Here is a 13557-nt window from a genome sequence, read left to right on the forward strand (position 1 = left end):
TTAAAGAATAATGTGCAAATATTGTACAACCCAGGTGTGCAAATCTCTCAGAGCCTTACCCAGAAAGACTCACAGCTGTAATCGCTGCCTAAGGTGATTCAAACATGTAATGACTCAGGGGTGTGAATACTTATGTAAATTAGATATTTCTTCATTTAATTTTCAATAAATGTGTAAACATTCTAAAAACATGTTTTAACTTTGTCATTATAGGCTATTGTATGTAGATTGGTGAGGGAAAAAATGTATCATCCATTTTGAATTCAGGCTTTAACACAACAAAATGTGGAATAAGTCAAGGGCTATGAATACTTTGTGAGGGCACTGTATGTGTCACAAATGGCACCCTAGTCCCTATATACTGTAGTGCACTACTTTTGACAAGAGCACTATGGGCCTTGGTCAAAAGCAGTGCACTATATAGGGAAAGGGTGCCTTTGGTTCGCACCCTCTTTCACTATTGTTAAGTGTCCTGCACTCAATATAGCACTTTACCTCTTTCGGGTTTTCACATAAGCCATCAGCAGGACTGCCCATAAAATTCCAGTTTCCATCCTCAAAACACACTCATCAATATGATATTAAAAACCTTTTAGGGGATCTGCAAACAAATCACTTTTACTCAAAGTCGAAGTCAAAGCTTTTTTATTCTTATTTTTTTCCAGACTCTTTTTTCCTGCTTATTCCTGTCAGAAGTGATCAGTGGAGACGCCAACAAACTGCAGGGTCATCAGAGTGAGTGACATCAATGGTGAGGAGGAAGAAGGAAGGAGATGGCAGCAATACACTGCTTCTGGATGCCTCACAAATTGCACCCTACTCCCTATATAGTGCACTACTACCTTTGACCAAGGCCCAAGAGCCTCTGGTCAAATGGGCCTTGGTCAAAAGTCGTGCAATACATAGGGAATAGGGTGCAATTTGGGACAAACCCTCTGACTGGCATGAGCATGGAGAACCAATTACGGCTTCCTTACAGCATACAGCTTCTGACGCTGCACTCCTCACGGTAAAAGCTTTAACAGACCACACTTTAAATATTTCAGCAATTTGCCCAATCATATTTGCTTTCCAAACTGAAGGTTATTAATGTTTTAGCATCTGAGTGGTGTGTGTGTCAGGACCGAACAAACCAATTTCTAGTGAGCGCGGTTATGAGCATCTGAGCTTGATGGTATCCTACACTGACCACTAAACGTTCTCCAAACAAGCGTACCTGCGGTTGTACTGTGCATGCATTGACGCTAAAACAGATATGATCTTTACAGTCCTTTTGAAAACAGTTGCAATATTCAGGTTGTGGAGACAGGTTGGGGAGAAGGCCAATCGGTAGTATGAGGGTTAAAGCACATTTTATATGGGATTAATAATTGTGTTTTAGGATATAACGCCTTATCATCAAGTGCTACAGGCGTAGAAAAATAAGCATGCCTGTTGCCATGTTAATCTTTGAAAATAAAACTACTTTTAGTTCCATGTCCCTAGCTTTTGTTACAACATGGATTAGTCAAATACATTTGCCTGAAGATAATACCCTCTGAAATATACACATACTCTATCTTCATCCTTTTAAATACTTTATATATTTTATCAGTTAAAAGCACTGTATCTTTGATCTGTATGGACATTAGAAGAATGCCACCCTAAGGAAGGTTTTAAGTATGCATGATGGTGTCAACTGAAAGTACAATCCTTCAGGCTCCATCAGACAGGAGACCCAAAATGTCTGCCTGTGGGGGTTTAACCCAAGGCTATAGTCATAATGTCCTCTCTCTCAGGAAAGTAGTTGGATAACGCTGGCAAACGTCTAATTTAAAGAAGCAATCAGCAGTTGAAACAATAACAAAGCAAACTCCTGTCTCTGTTTTGGTAAAAAGCTGAGGGATGGGGCTAGAGAAATGTAACCACTCAAATTCATGGACAGAGCTATGGATGCAAGGAAAGACCATCCATGATATCAAAATTATACTTTTAACAATGTTTTGAGGATATATAGTGTTTATTAAAATGTACATTGTTTACAAACATTGGCGTAAAACAAGCTTATATTTAGGGTTCTGATGGAGTGTGACAACTAAGCCCATGAGGCATTTATTTTAGTATAATCTTCAAGAATCAGTGTATATCATTAATTTATAAGTCCAAAAATGGATGAAGCAACTGCAGATTGCCCCTTTAAAATGCTTTCTACTTCTCAAACTCAAATCTGTCAGGAGAACTCAATTCAAAACGACAATTCAAAAAGACCCAGATTTGTACGTGAAAGACACAAAGGTTGTGTTTAAGCAGGGTTAGTGGAAGAAAAATCTTGGTTGTTTTAGTGTAGTGCACGACTCACACTTAAATATGTGAAGATACACTATACAGTGCCAGTCAAAAGTTTGGACACACCCACTCATTCAAGGGTTTTTCTTCATTTAAACTATTTTCTACATTGTAGAATAATAGTGAAGACATAAACTATGAAATAACACTTATGGAATCATGTAGTAACCAAAAAAGTGTTATTCAAAGTAGCCAGCTTTTGCCTTGATGACAGCTTTGCACACTCTTGACATTCTCTCAACCAGCTTCATGAGGTAGTCACCTAGAATGCATTTCACTTAACAGGTGTGCCTTGTTAAAAGTAAATTTGTGGAATTTCTTTCCTTCTTAATGCATTTGAGCCAATCAGTTGTGTTGTGACCAAGTCCATATTATGGCAAGAACAGCTCAAAGAAGCAAAGACAAATGACAGTCTATCATTACTTTAAGACATGAAGGTCAGTCAATCCGGAAAATTTAAAGAAGTGCAGTCACAAAAACCATTAAGGGCTATGATGAAACTGGATCTCTTGAGGACTGCCACAGGAAAGGAAGACCCAGAGTTACCTCTGCTGCAGAGGATAAGTTCATTAGAATTACCAGCCTAGGGCCTCCCGAGTGGCGCAGTGGTCTAAGGCCACTAGAGATCCTGGTTCCAGTCCAGGCTCTGTTGAAGCCGGCCACGACCGGGAGACCCAATTTTGTCCATTCGCGCACTAGCGACTCCTGTGGTGGGCCGGGTGCAGTGCACGCTGACATGGTCACCAGGTGTATGGTGTTTCCTCTGACACATTGGCGCGGCTGGCTTCCGGGTTAATCGGGCATTGTGTCAAGAAGCAGTGTGTCTTGGCTGGGTTGTGTTTCGGAGGACGCACAGCTCTCGACCTTCACCTCACCTGAGTCCGTACGGGATTTTCAGTGATGGGAAAAGACTGTAACTACCAATTGGATACCACGAAATTGGGGAGAAAAAGGGGTACAAATTAATATATAAAGAGTTACCAGCCTCAGAAACTGCAGCCCAAATGAATGCTTCACGGAGCTCAAGTAACAGACACATCTCAACAACAACTGTTCAGAGGAGACTGTGTGAATCAGGCCTTCATGGTCGAACTGCAAAGAAGAAACAACTCATAAAGGACACCAATAAGAAGAAGAGACTTGGGGTCTCCCGGGTGGCGCAGTGGTCTAGGGCACTGCATCGCAGCGCTAGCTGCGCCACCAGAGACTCTGGGTTCGCGCCCAGGCTCTGTCGCGACCGGGAGGTCCGTGGGGCGACGTACAATTGGCCTAGCGTCGTCCGGGTTAGGTAGGGTTTGGCCGGTAGGGATATCCTTGTCTCATCGTGCACCAGCGCACCAGCCGGGCGCAGTGCACGCTAACCAAGGGAGCCAGGTGCACGGTGTTTCCTCCGACACATTGGGGTGGCTGACTTCCGGGTTGGAGGCGCGCTGTGTTGAGGCAGTGCGGCTTGGTTGGGTTGTGTTTCGGAGGACGCATGGCTTTCGACCTTCGTCTCTCCCGAGCCGTACGGGAGTTGTAGCGATGAGACAAGATAGTAATTACTAGTAATTGGCTACCACGAAAAGGGGGTAAAATTTAAATTGAAAAAAAAAATACACAAAAAAAGGAGAAGAGACTTGCTTGGGCCAAGAAACACGAGCAATGGACATTAGACCGGTGGAAATCTGTCAAAATTTGAGATTTTTGGTTCCAACCGCCGTGTCTTTGTGAGACGCAGAGTAGGTGAACGGATTATCTCCACATGTCTGGTTCCCACCGTGAAGCATGGATGAGGAGGTTTGGGGGTGCTTTGCTGTGATTTATTTATAATTCAAGGCACACTTAACCAGCATGGCTACCACAGGATTCTGCAGCGATACGCCATCCCATCTGGTTTGCATTTAGTGGGATTATCATTTGTTTTTCAACAGGACAATGACCTATTGGCTATTTGACCAAGAAGGATAGTGATGGAGTGCTGCATCAGATAGCCTGGCCTCCACAATCAACCAACCTCAGCCCAATTGAGATGGTTTGGGATGAGTTGGACCGCAGGATGAAGGAAAAAGAGCCAACAAGAGCTCAGCATATGTGGGAACTCCTTCAAGACTGAAAAGCATTCCAGGTGAAGGTAGTTGAGAGAATGCCAAGAGTGTGCAAAGCTATCATCAAGGCAAAGGGTGGCTACTTTGAAGAATCAGAGTGGCGCAGCGGTTTTACATTATTCTACAATGTAGAAAATAGTAAAAATAAAGAAAAACCCTTGAATGAGTAAGTGTGTCCAAACTTTTTCCAGGTACTGTATATACAAAAGTATGTGGACACCCCTTCAAATTAGTGGATTCGGCTATTTCAGCCACACCCTATGCTGACAGGTGTATAAAATCGAGCACACAGCCATGCAATCTCCAAAGACAAACATTGGCAGTAGAATGGCCTTACTGAAGAGCTCAGTGACTTTCACCGTGGCACTGTCATAGGACGCCACCTTCCAACAAGTCAGTTTTTATATTTCTGCCATGCTAGAGCTGCCCCCGTACACCAAGCGTGGTCCATACAGAAATGGTTTGTTGAGATCAGTGAGGAAGAACTTGACTGGCTTGCACAGATTCCTGACCTCAACCCCATCGAACACCTTTGGTTTCAAACATCAGTGTCCAACCCCACTACTGCTCTTGTGGCTGAGTAGAAGCAAGTCCCCGCAGCAATGTTTCAACAGGTAGCGGAAAGCATTCCTAGAAGAGTGGAGGCTGTTATAACAGCAAAGTGCGGACTAACTCCATGCTAATGCCAAGCATTTTGGAATGAGATGTTCGACGAGCAGGTGTACACATAATTTTGGTCATGTAGTGTATGTTGAACAGATCATTTTAAGAGAATAACATTTATGAAATATGCCAAGTTCTCACAATGGTTGATCATCAGAAACAACCACTTCTATTAGCAATTGGCTATCTCAATTTATTTTATCATTTATTCTCAGTAGTTGCCAGCAGCATACCACCCTGCATACCACTGCTGGTTTGCTTCTGAAGCTAAGCAGGGTTGGTCCTGGTCAGTCCCTGGATGGGAGACCAGATGCTGCTGGAAGTGGTGTTGGAGGGCCAGTAGGAGGCACTCTTTCCTCTGGTCTAAAAAAAAATATCCCAATGCCCCAGGGCAGTGATTGGGGACACTGTCCTGTGTAGGGTGCTGTCTTTCGGATGGGACGTTAAACGGGTGTCCTGACTCTCTGAGGTCATTAAAGATCCCATGGCACTTATCGTAAGAGTAGGGGTGTTAACCCCGGTGTCCTGGCTAAATTCCCAATCTGGCCCTCAAACCATCATGGTCACCTAATAATCCCCAGTTTACAATTGGCGCATTCTTCCCCCTCCTCTCCCCTGTAACTATTCCCCAGGTCGTTGCTGCAAATGAGAACGTGTTCTCAGTCAACTTACCTGGTAAAATAACGGTAAAATAAAAAAATAAATAAATGTGGATATACCTCTAGTTCAAAGTATAAACCATTAGCTCCTTCATATGTACATTTTGGCTGGGCTGATTTAACATTATCAATTTACCTTATACATTTTTTTATTTTTCCAGGCAGGTCAATTAAGAACAAATTCTTATTTACAATGACGACCTGACATGTTGTGTTCTTAATAATCTGTAGGAAGTTGAAAGGAAGACCAGAACAGGTGCTAATAAGAGTGAAAGCATTTAGTGCTTTTACACCCAGCTAAATATTTCATTACGAGCTACATGTTTCACCACTCACTCAGTGGAGGCCTGTCACTTCAATCTCCACTCCCCACCATGACTGGTGATTGAGGCAGAGACTGTCTGCCAAGAGAGCTATCTCTCACAGTCTCACAGACACACTGTGTGCGTTCCAAATGGCACTCTATTCCCTATATATAGTGCGTTACTTTTGACCAGGGCCCATGAGGCTCTGATCATTAGTAGTGCACTATGTAGGGAATAAGGTGCCATTTGGGAAGCAAACACTGTCAACCATGACGGCCTGGCTGCCTGTCACTAGCCTACACCGCCACTCACCTCAGCCGCGATGTACCCAACATGACATGTGTGTCACGGTGCAGACGGGTATAAGCAAATGCTTTGTGACGTTCCACAATTAGATGTGTCTCATGGCCCATCAAGAGGTATGGAAATGGTGTTAATTTCAGCGAGGAGGAAATCGTCAAGGAGGATAGTGGAAGAGGAGGTGAGGTGTGGCTTGTTACTTCAGTGACATGTCACGTTCTCTCTATGCCATCATCAGGAGATGACTATATCACCATGTCTACGTCCCAAATGGCACCCTATTCCCTACATAGTGTGTTACTTTTGACCAAAATGAAGGGCACTTTGTACTTAGGAAATAGGGTTCCATCTGAGACGCATACTATATCTCCTAGTATCTCCACAGCTGATTGCTTTAATCAACACATACTGTAGGCTATGGGTTTAATTATTTACACTGTGTAGATTTAGCAGAGTTGAAATCTTTATGAATGCCATAGGTTTCAGATCCATCCGTGAACCAAGAACATTTTGGGGTGTTTTTTTTTTACATTCTAATTAGTAATATTTCTCCTGCCTAGCTTGTAAGCCTATCACAGTGATGGATTAATTTAGATTCACTTTCAACATGAAAGATAATACATCAGTAGCGTATAAAATCAATGAATTCTAGAGCATAGGAGTTGACAGCTCAACTGAGAAGAAACTCTGCTAGAAGCTGGGCATTTTATTTGTGTCAAATTTCCTCTTCCAGCATTCCCTTTAGTAAGAGTAATGTAGCTACAGCAGCTCCTAGCTGTGGGTGAACACTCACTCTGTCCCGCTCCACTCCAGCAGGCAATGAAAGCAGGCGATGGCTTTGAAAATGCTCCCCCCATCATACAAACTGACAAAGGCATGCTTTTCAAAAACCCACAGCCAATCTGTTGATCATTACTTATTTACAGAGGCCGTGGGGCCCCCAGGTCCTGTAGAAAACACATTTGATATAGTATACATAACCAGATGGGGGTTTTTCTCCGCTTGTAGAAATAAAATATCCCTGAGGCTAACCCAAACAATCCCCCCTTCTCCACAGCGCATACAGCCAGGCAGTCAGGCGATGCACCGTGTAGCTCTTAAAAGTAGTTCATATATGAAGGATCAGATCCACCTGCATATCCAGCAGAATTAACATGACTAACAGAGGAGGAGAATACGATAGGATAAACTTCAATGTCCCCGAGGGGGAAATTGGCTTAGACACACAGTACTGCTGTATACAAAATAAACACTGTACATTACACACTTTGGTGTGAGTCTGGTGCGTTAGCGTCCGTTTAGCTAAGGGATATAACATGAAAAGGCCTTAGTCTGAGTAACATTACAGATCCCCAGGTCTTCAACTACCTTCCCAGGAGCTAGGGAAACCTCCTAAAGTGGTACTGTAAAGCTCTGACACCACTTTGAAGCAAATCAAAAGAGGGCAAATGCCTGCTAAGAAAAATGTCCAGTCAAACAGATCAACGAAAACATGTGTAAATTATGTGACAAACAGGGACACTCCTTAGTTTTCTGCACAAAGGTGATTTCCTCATGTAAGAGGGTGAACAAATGTTTGTGGGTAACTGTAAAGTGTAGTATTATTATAACTTGCTCGGAAGTACCTTCAATTCAACTTACTTTTACACAAGTATATAGAGTAGTAATATACAGTAGAATTCCATCATGTTTTATACAGAGAGGTTTGGAGTTGTTCCATACACTGCTGCACGACTTCTCTCTGACCTGGTTCATCTATTACCTTTCCCCTTTAATGATAAGGATTCTTCTATTCCCTCTAATGGCCTCATGTGTTGAATAACAGTCCCTATCACCCGTCAAAATCAATAAACACTCATTTAATTCCATGGGACAAGATAAAAGCAAGGTAGCATTTGATTTTCAGTTTGGATGGTGATGGTGCACATCACTCGTGGCCTTATGAACCAAAAATAGAACTCAAAGGGATCGCTACAATAGAGGAGTAGCCCCAGGCGATAGAACCACAGGAGCCTTTCTGATTGGTTGGTGATGTCATTAGTGTCACTGCTGTTTAAAGGCTCCAGTATATGTGGATGGGACAAGGAGGGTGACAGTTGAGGCCTTAAAACTAGAGTATTTCTCAAACAGATTATCATGGTCAGTCCGTCTGTTCCTCTCATTAAATAACTATTGAAGCTCTATGTGTCATTAACCGCTGATGAACTGACAGAGTAAAAATGCTTCTGCGTTAGAGAGTTCTGTCCCTTCTGTCTCATTCCATGCATGTCTCATTCCATGCAACACTTATCGTCACACAGTTGTTAGGTTAAAGAAATAGAAAATAGTATTACTGATATATAGTGCTCTCTTGAAGTTGTCCTACCTCATAATTTTTGGTGAACCGTTGGGTGAGTTCCTTGTGTTTCCATTACGTTGCTTCTTTTTAGGCGACAGTGTCGTTTGCTGCTCCTCTTCGACTGCAAGCACAGGCAAGAGTGTGAGGAACAAAGGAATGGCTGAGTGAGAACACTTACAGTAAGTCATACATTTACCGTATGTAAGTAACAACACCAAGACAACACAATCAGTTCAAAAGTCAGAGAAGATCCCAAAGAGAGGTTAGAATAAGGAATGGGAGACCAGGAGGTGAGAAAGGGGTGAGGAAAGGGTGAGGTGGGGTAAGGACAAGACAGGAGGGCACATGGTATGCAAGTACAACCTGACATGTTTGACAAACAGTCCAAAATCCCCAAAATGCAACTCAACCAAAATGCAGGTGCACATTGTCCGTGTGTGTGAACATAATGATCCAACATGCTGTAGTGCCATCCCCATCATGCTGCTGATATAATGTATCACTGACTTACTGTAAAACTGACTAAAATTACATTTCTGTAAAACAGACTTACTGTAAAACTTTGATAAGTGCTCATTTTAGCTCTTACTGTAGCTTTCATACTGTGCATAGAATATTCTATGACAACAATGGCACAATACAGTACTGTACAAAAATCACCATAAAAACCAAGCCCACACTAGAAGGGCATTTACAAATGATACCTTCTCTTTTCCTTGTCAAACGTTTCTACTTTAATACTGTATATCTTGTTCTCGTTCTTTAGAAATATACAAATTGAAATTATCCTCATAAAGCAAACAATTGCTGAATCATTGTAGTTTAAAAATGCCGTATGGAATCAACCCATAGAATTAGCTAGGGCTCGATTCAATCCATAGCGTAATAGAAATTTAAAGGCAATGTTCCCGAGTTAGCGGAGACTGCATTCACGGTAAACACTGCATATGTCGGCTTAATCGGAAATCAATCTCGTTATAGTGCTGAACTTAAGCAATACGGATTGAATCGAGCCCCTAGTATCACTAAGAGTGTGTGACTGACTGTAACACATGCATTAACCCAGTATAGGCAAATATTATTTAAAATTCCATATGGCCATGTCCTATTAGCGACTACTCATTATATTAGAAACACTTAAGATGCTTCTACTGCCGGCTATGAAAATCACTCACAATATTCGTTCATCTAATTAAGATAATAAAGCATAAATATCACGGAGATGACATCGGAAATATGGCCCCTTTGTTCTAATGTCTGAATGCATCTGAGGTGGCTGGTCTTTAGTTTCCTCTCGTCTCGGGGCCTGACGACATTGACTGCGATGCCCTTGGCTCGTGTAATTAGGTTGGTCTGAGTGCCAGTATGATTTATCCACCGCTCAGCTTCCCCTTGGACATTGTCTTTTAACACTACGTGAAACTACATGCACTGACCCAGGCTCTTCTCTTTGCGGAAAAATAAATGACAAGTTTCACCCTCGAGTAGAAACAAATTTAGCTGATGTCACATGTACACACAAAAAAAGGAAGAAGAAAAAACAGCTCCTCTGTGCCAGTTGAGTGAAAATAAAATTGAAGAGAAACAGCAAGTTGACAGCTTCTAACTAAGACTGTTACTAAAATCCTCTCATTGCATGTTAGCGTTTCTATTCACTTATCTTTAACACACAACTAGCCATGTTAGCAGCCATGTTGAGTTATAACGAGCTAGATATACAAAACCAGGACAACGTCCCAAATAGCACTCTATTCCCTATATAGTGCACTACTTTTGACCAGGGACCATAGTAGTGCACTAGGGAATAGGGTGCCGTTTGGGACGCACTCAGACAAAACCAGGAGAAGCAGCTAAGTGGTTTTAAATGATGTGTCAGACTGTCAACATGACACAACGTGTTTCAACCTGACCTTCCTTTACAAAGGAATCTAGAATGTAACTCCTACATTCAAATGAATAACATCTCGAATATCCTGGTCCTTTGAAGTTGGGCTACACGTTCAATCGCAACGCTGCTGGCATGTCTACCTACGACAGCATAATGGAAACAGGGACGAAGCACTGTAAGTAAGGGGCTTTCAGCAGAGTGGGATGCTGCTCACCCACACACAGACACACATACACACTGCTGGAGATGGCTGGTCGTTTGTTCACATCTTCCTCAGTCAGTTTGTTCAATATTTAATAGCTCCCAGCTGACAGCTGCACACACTGGGTCATTAGTAAGGAATGCTACACATGCAACCACTCCACTCCACCCCAGCAGTACAGCAGCCTTAGCTTCAGTCACAAACATGTGTTGTGACGTTAGCTGTTGATCAGGGCCTAGCTAGCCTAGCCACAACGTGCCGCACAGAGGCGAAACGAAAAGGGGGCTTGTAACCTCTCAACTCGAGCCTAGCAACAGCCTCACTCACAAACACATGCGTTATGATGCTAGCTAGTATTGTTGAGCCGGGCCTAGCTTGCCTAGCCACACCGTGCCGCAAGGAAGGGCAACACGAGGGGGCTTGCAATCTCTTCACTCAACCCCAGCCACGGTCTCAAACACATGCACCTGTGTGTTGTTATCTAGTAGTGGTGAGCAGGGGCCTAGTTACTGTAGCCTAGCTAGCCACACCATTCTGTGGTTCTATGTGAGAGGACTTCTTACATGTACAGTGTCTCATGTTGAGCAGGGTGGCATTACTGGAGTGACTGGGCTGGTATCTGTATTTCACTGGCAGGCTGCGTGCCCTCTGGAGCCTGCTGGCCTCCTCTGCTGCCAGCCCCCCTGGTCCACCTGGTCCCCTCGCCACCCCGGCCAGCTCTCTGGAACCCAGGAGGCTACGCCTCAGCCCTGAGGGCCCCCTGGAAGGCTGCAGGCTTCCTTTACGGTTGTTGACTAGAGGAACTGACCCAGAGCTGGACCCAGAGCCAGGCAGTGCTACTCCACTGTGAGGCGTTGCTACGTTATGGTGGGTCGCGTTGGCCGTGGAGTTGTGGTTCAATTTAATAGACTTGTTCTGATAGGTTGACCTTTTGATAAGGGTGTTGTCTTTAACTGCCAAATAGAAAATAATGAAAATGAGCAAATAATAATAATCGCAGTTTATGAAATGTAGTCTGTCCTCAAATTAGTTACTATGGGGTTGAATTAAAATGACTTTATAATGGGTTGGATATCAGTGGATTTTTTTTTTCCACAGTCGTGTCATTCATTATTATTTTAAGTACGGGATATGGCACAAGAATACTAACAGTTAAATAATTAAGGATCTCATTGTTATTAAACACCACTTAACCAGTAGACTCTTAAAATGAAATGTTAGATATGACATTTACTTTGATATTCATAATAAACATGAATTAATCAACAGCAGGGCTTTCAGGTGTTACTTGGATTGTTGTACTATAAGAACAACGGTATGACAACGGGCATTTACAACCAGTGTCTAAAAAGGAAAAATAGCATAATGCTGAACGAGGATGAACTAAACGTAGTTTATCACAATAAATCTAATAAATCAACAATTTTAATCCCTAATCAAAGCCGTTGATTTGTTTATTTACTTATCTAATTTCCTTGTGTTTAAAATAGACAACATTTGTAAATATGACTCAAATCTAACAATACCATCAGGAGGAAGATATTTCCACCTCGCCCAAAGCTAGCTGGGAACAGAAGCCAGTGAAGCCAGGGTGTAGAGATGATTATTTAACTGGTCAGCTGTCTAATACATTACCGTCCCAGCTCTAAACCTCCTGCATTCATCTGTCCCACGTCAAACCCACACAGCTTTACAGCAGGGACAACACATTGTGGCAGATGTGCTGGCTATCTAGGACCAATGATGTTCAATGCATTCTGAAAGTCTGAATACTCTTGTAAGTATGGTATCTGTTTTTTATTTGTAATACATTTGCAAACATTTCTAAAAACCTGTTTTTGCTTTGTAATTATGGGGTATTGCGTTTAGATTGATGAGGATGTTTAATACATTTCAGGATAAGGATGTAACATAACAAAATGTGGAAAAAGTGAAGGGGTCGGAATACTTTCCGAATGCACTGTAAAATATTTGCCCTGGATTGCTGATTCTATGTATTGGCCATTGAGAGCCTTTGAAGACACCAGTCGGTATTGGCACTACCCAGTAGGATCAGTCCTCCATAGGACATTAATGTAATTCTACAGTATTATAATTAAATGTTTCAAGGATTTACCTGTATTTAAATATTTGTGTTGTTGTAGTGGGGACAGTAATATTAGTCACCTCAAAATTATACTTTAAGGAAAAGGTTTTTATATTTTGGATTTCTTTTGTTTAGCTCACATAACATAATTGAAAGTATGCCTTAAGCTGTAATAGAATTCACTTGGCAAAAATTAATATAGTCGTTTATAACTTCTATAGCTTCCTAAAAATGTTTAACAGTGGTGGGGGACTGCCAAGATGGAGGCACAGTGGTTTCAACATAGCGCCCCCTATCAGTCATCTAGTGTATGTATAAATCATTGTCTAGGGCCCTCAACTCTGTAGATGGTCTATAGTAATATTTTCTCACTGCACTATACCCCTCCTAAATAATGTAGAAGATTATGTGTTCTCATTGTCAACCCCCCCCCCCCCCCCCAAATGAAAACAATTGATCTAATAGCTATTTCCAAGTTCTCTTGAAATTCTCCAGACATAAGTGTTATCTGAGAACTAGAGTGCTATACTCTACAGTCCAGTGAACTCCAGAGATACCTTAGAGCCGTAGCACCATCTACTGCTCAAATTACAACTAATACTTAATGAAACATATAGTATTGGAATATAAAACTGAAAAAGAGGTATCGGTCTGTATTTTCCACCAAAAAATATTTTTAAATCAATAAATAAAGTGATACAATA

The 13557-nt window shown here is 42.1% G+C and overlaps 1 protein-coding gene across 12 annotated transcripts in view; it reads right to left on the minus strand.

Moving 5' to 3' along the window:
- The window catches only part of LOC129861258 (calcium-activated potassium channel subunit alpha-1-like), a 343498-nt gene that overhangs the window by 137985 nt on the left and 191956 nt on the right, over positions 1 to 13557 (minus strand). For all 12 annotated transcript variants that reach the window (XM_055932559.1, XM_055932515.1, XM_055932524.1 and 9 more), the window contains one exon: positions 8705 to 8798. In XM_055932559.1, coding sequence (XP_055788534.1) covers positions 8705 to 8798 — 94 coding nt within the window. The remainder of the gene's footprint in view (positions 1 to 8704; positions 8799 to 13557) is intronic.

The sequence above is a fragment of the Salvelinus fontinalis genome, chromosome 1, assembly GCF_029448725.1.
Source record: "Salvelinus fontinalis isolate EN_2023a chromosome 1, ASM2944872v1, whole genome shotgun sequence".
In the NCBI taxonomy this organism is placed as follows: domain Eukaryota; kingdom Metazoa; phylum Chordata; class Actinopteri; order Salmoniformes; family Salmonidae; genus Salvelinus; species Salvelinus fontinalis.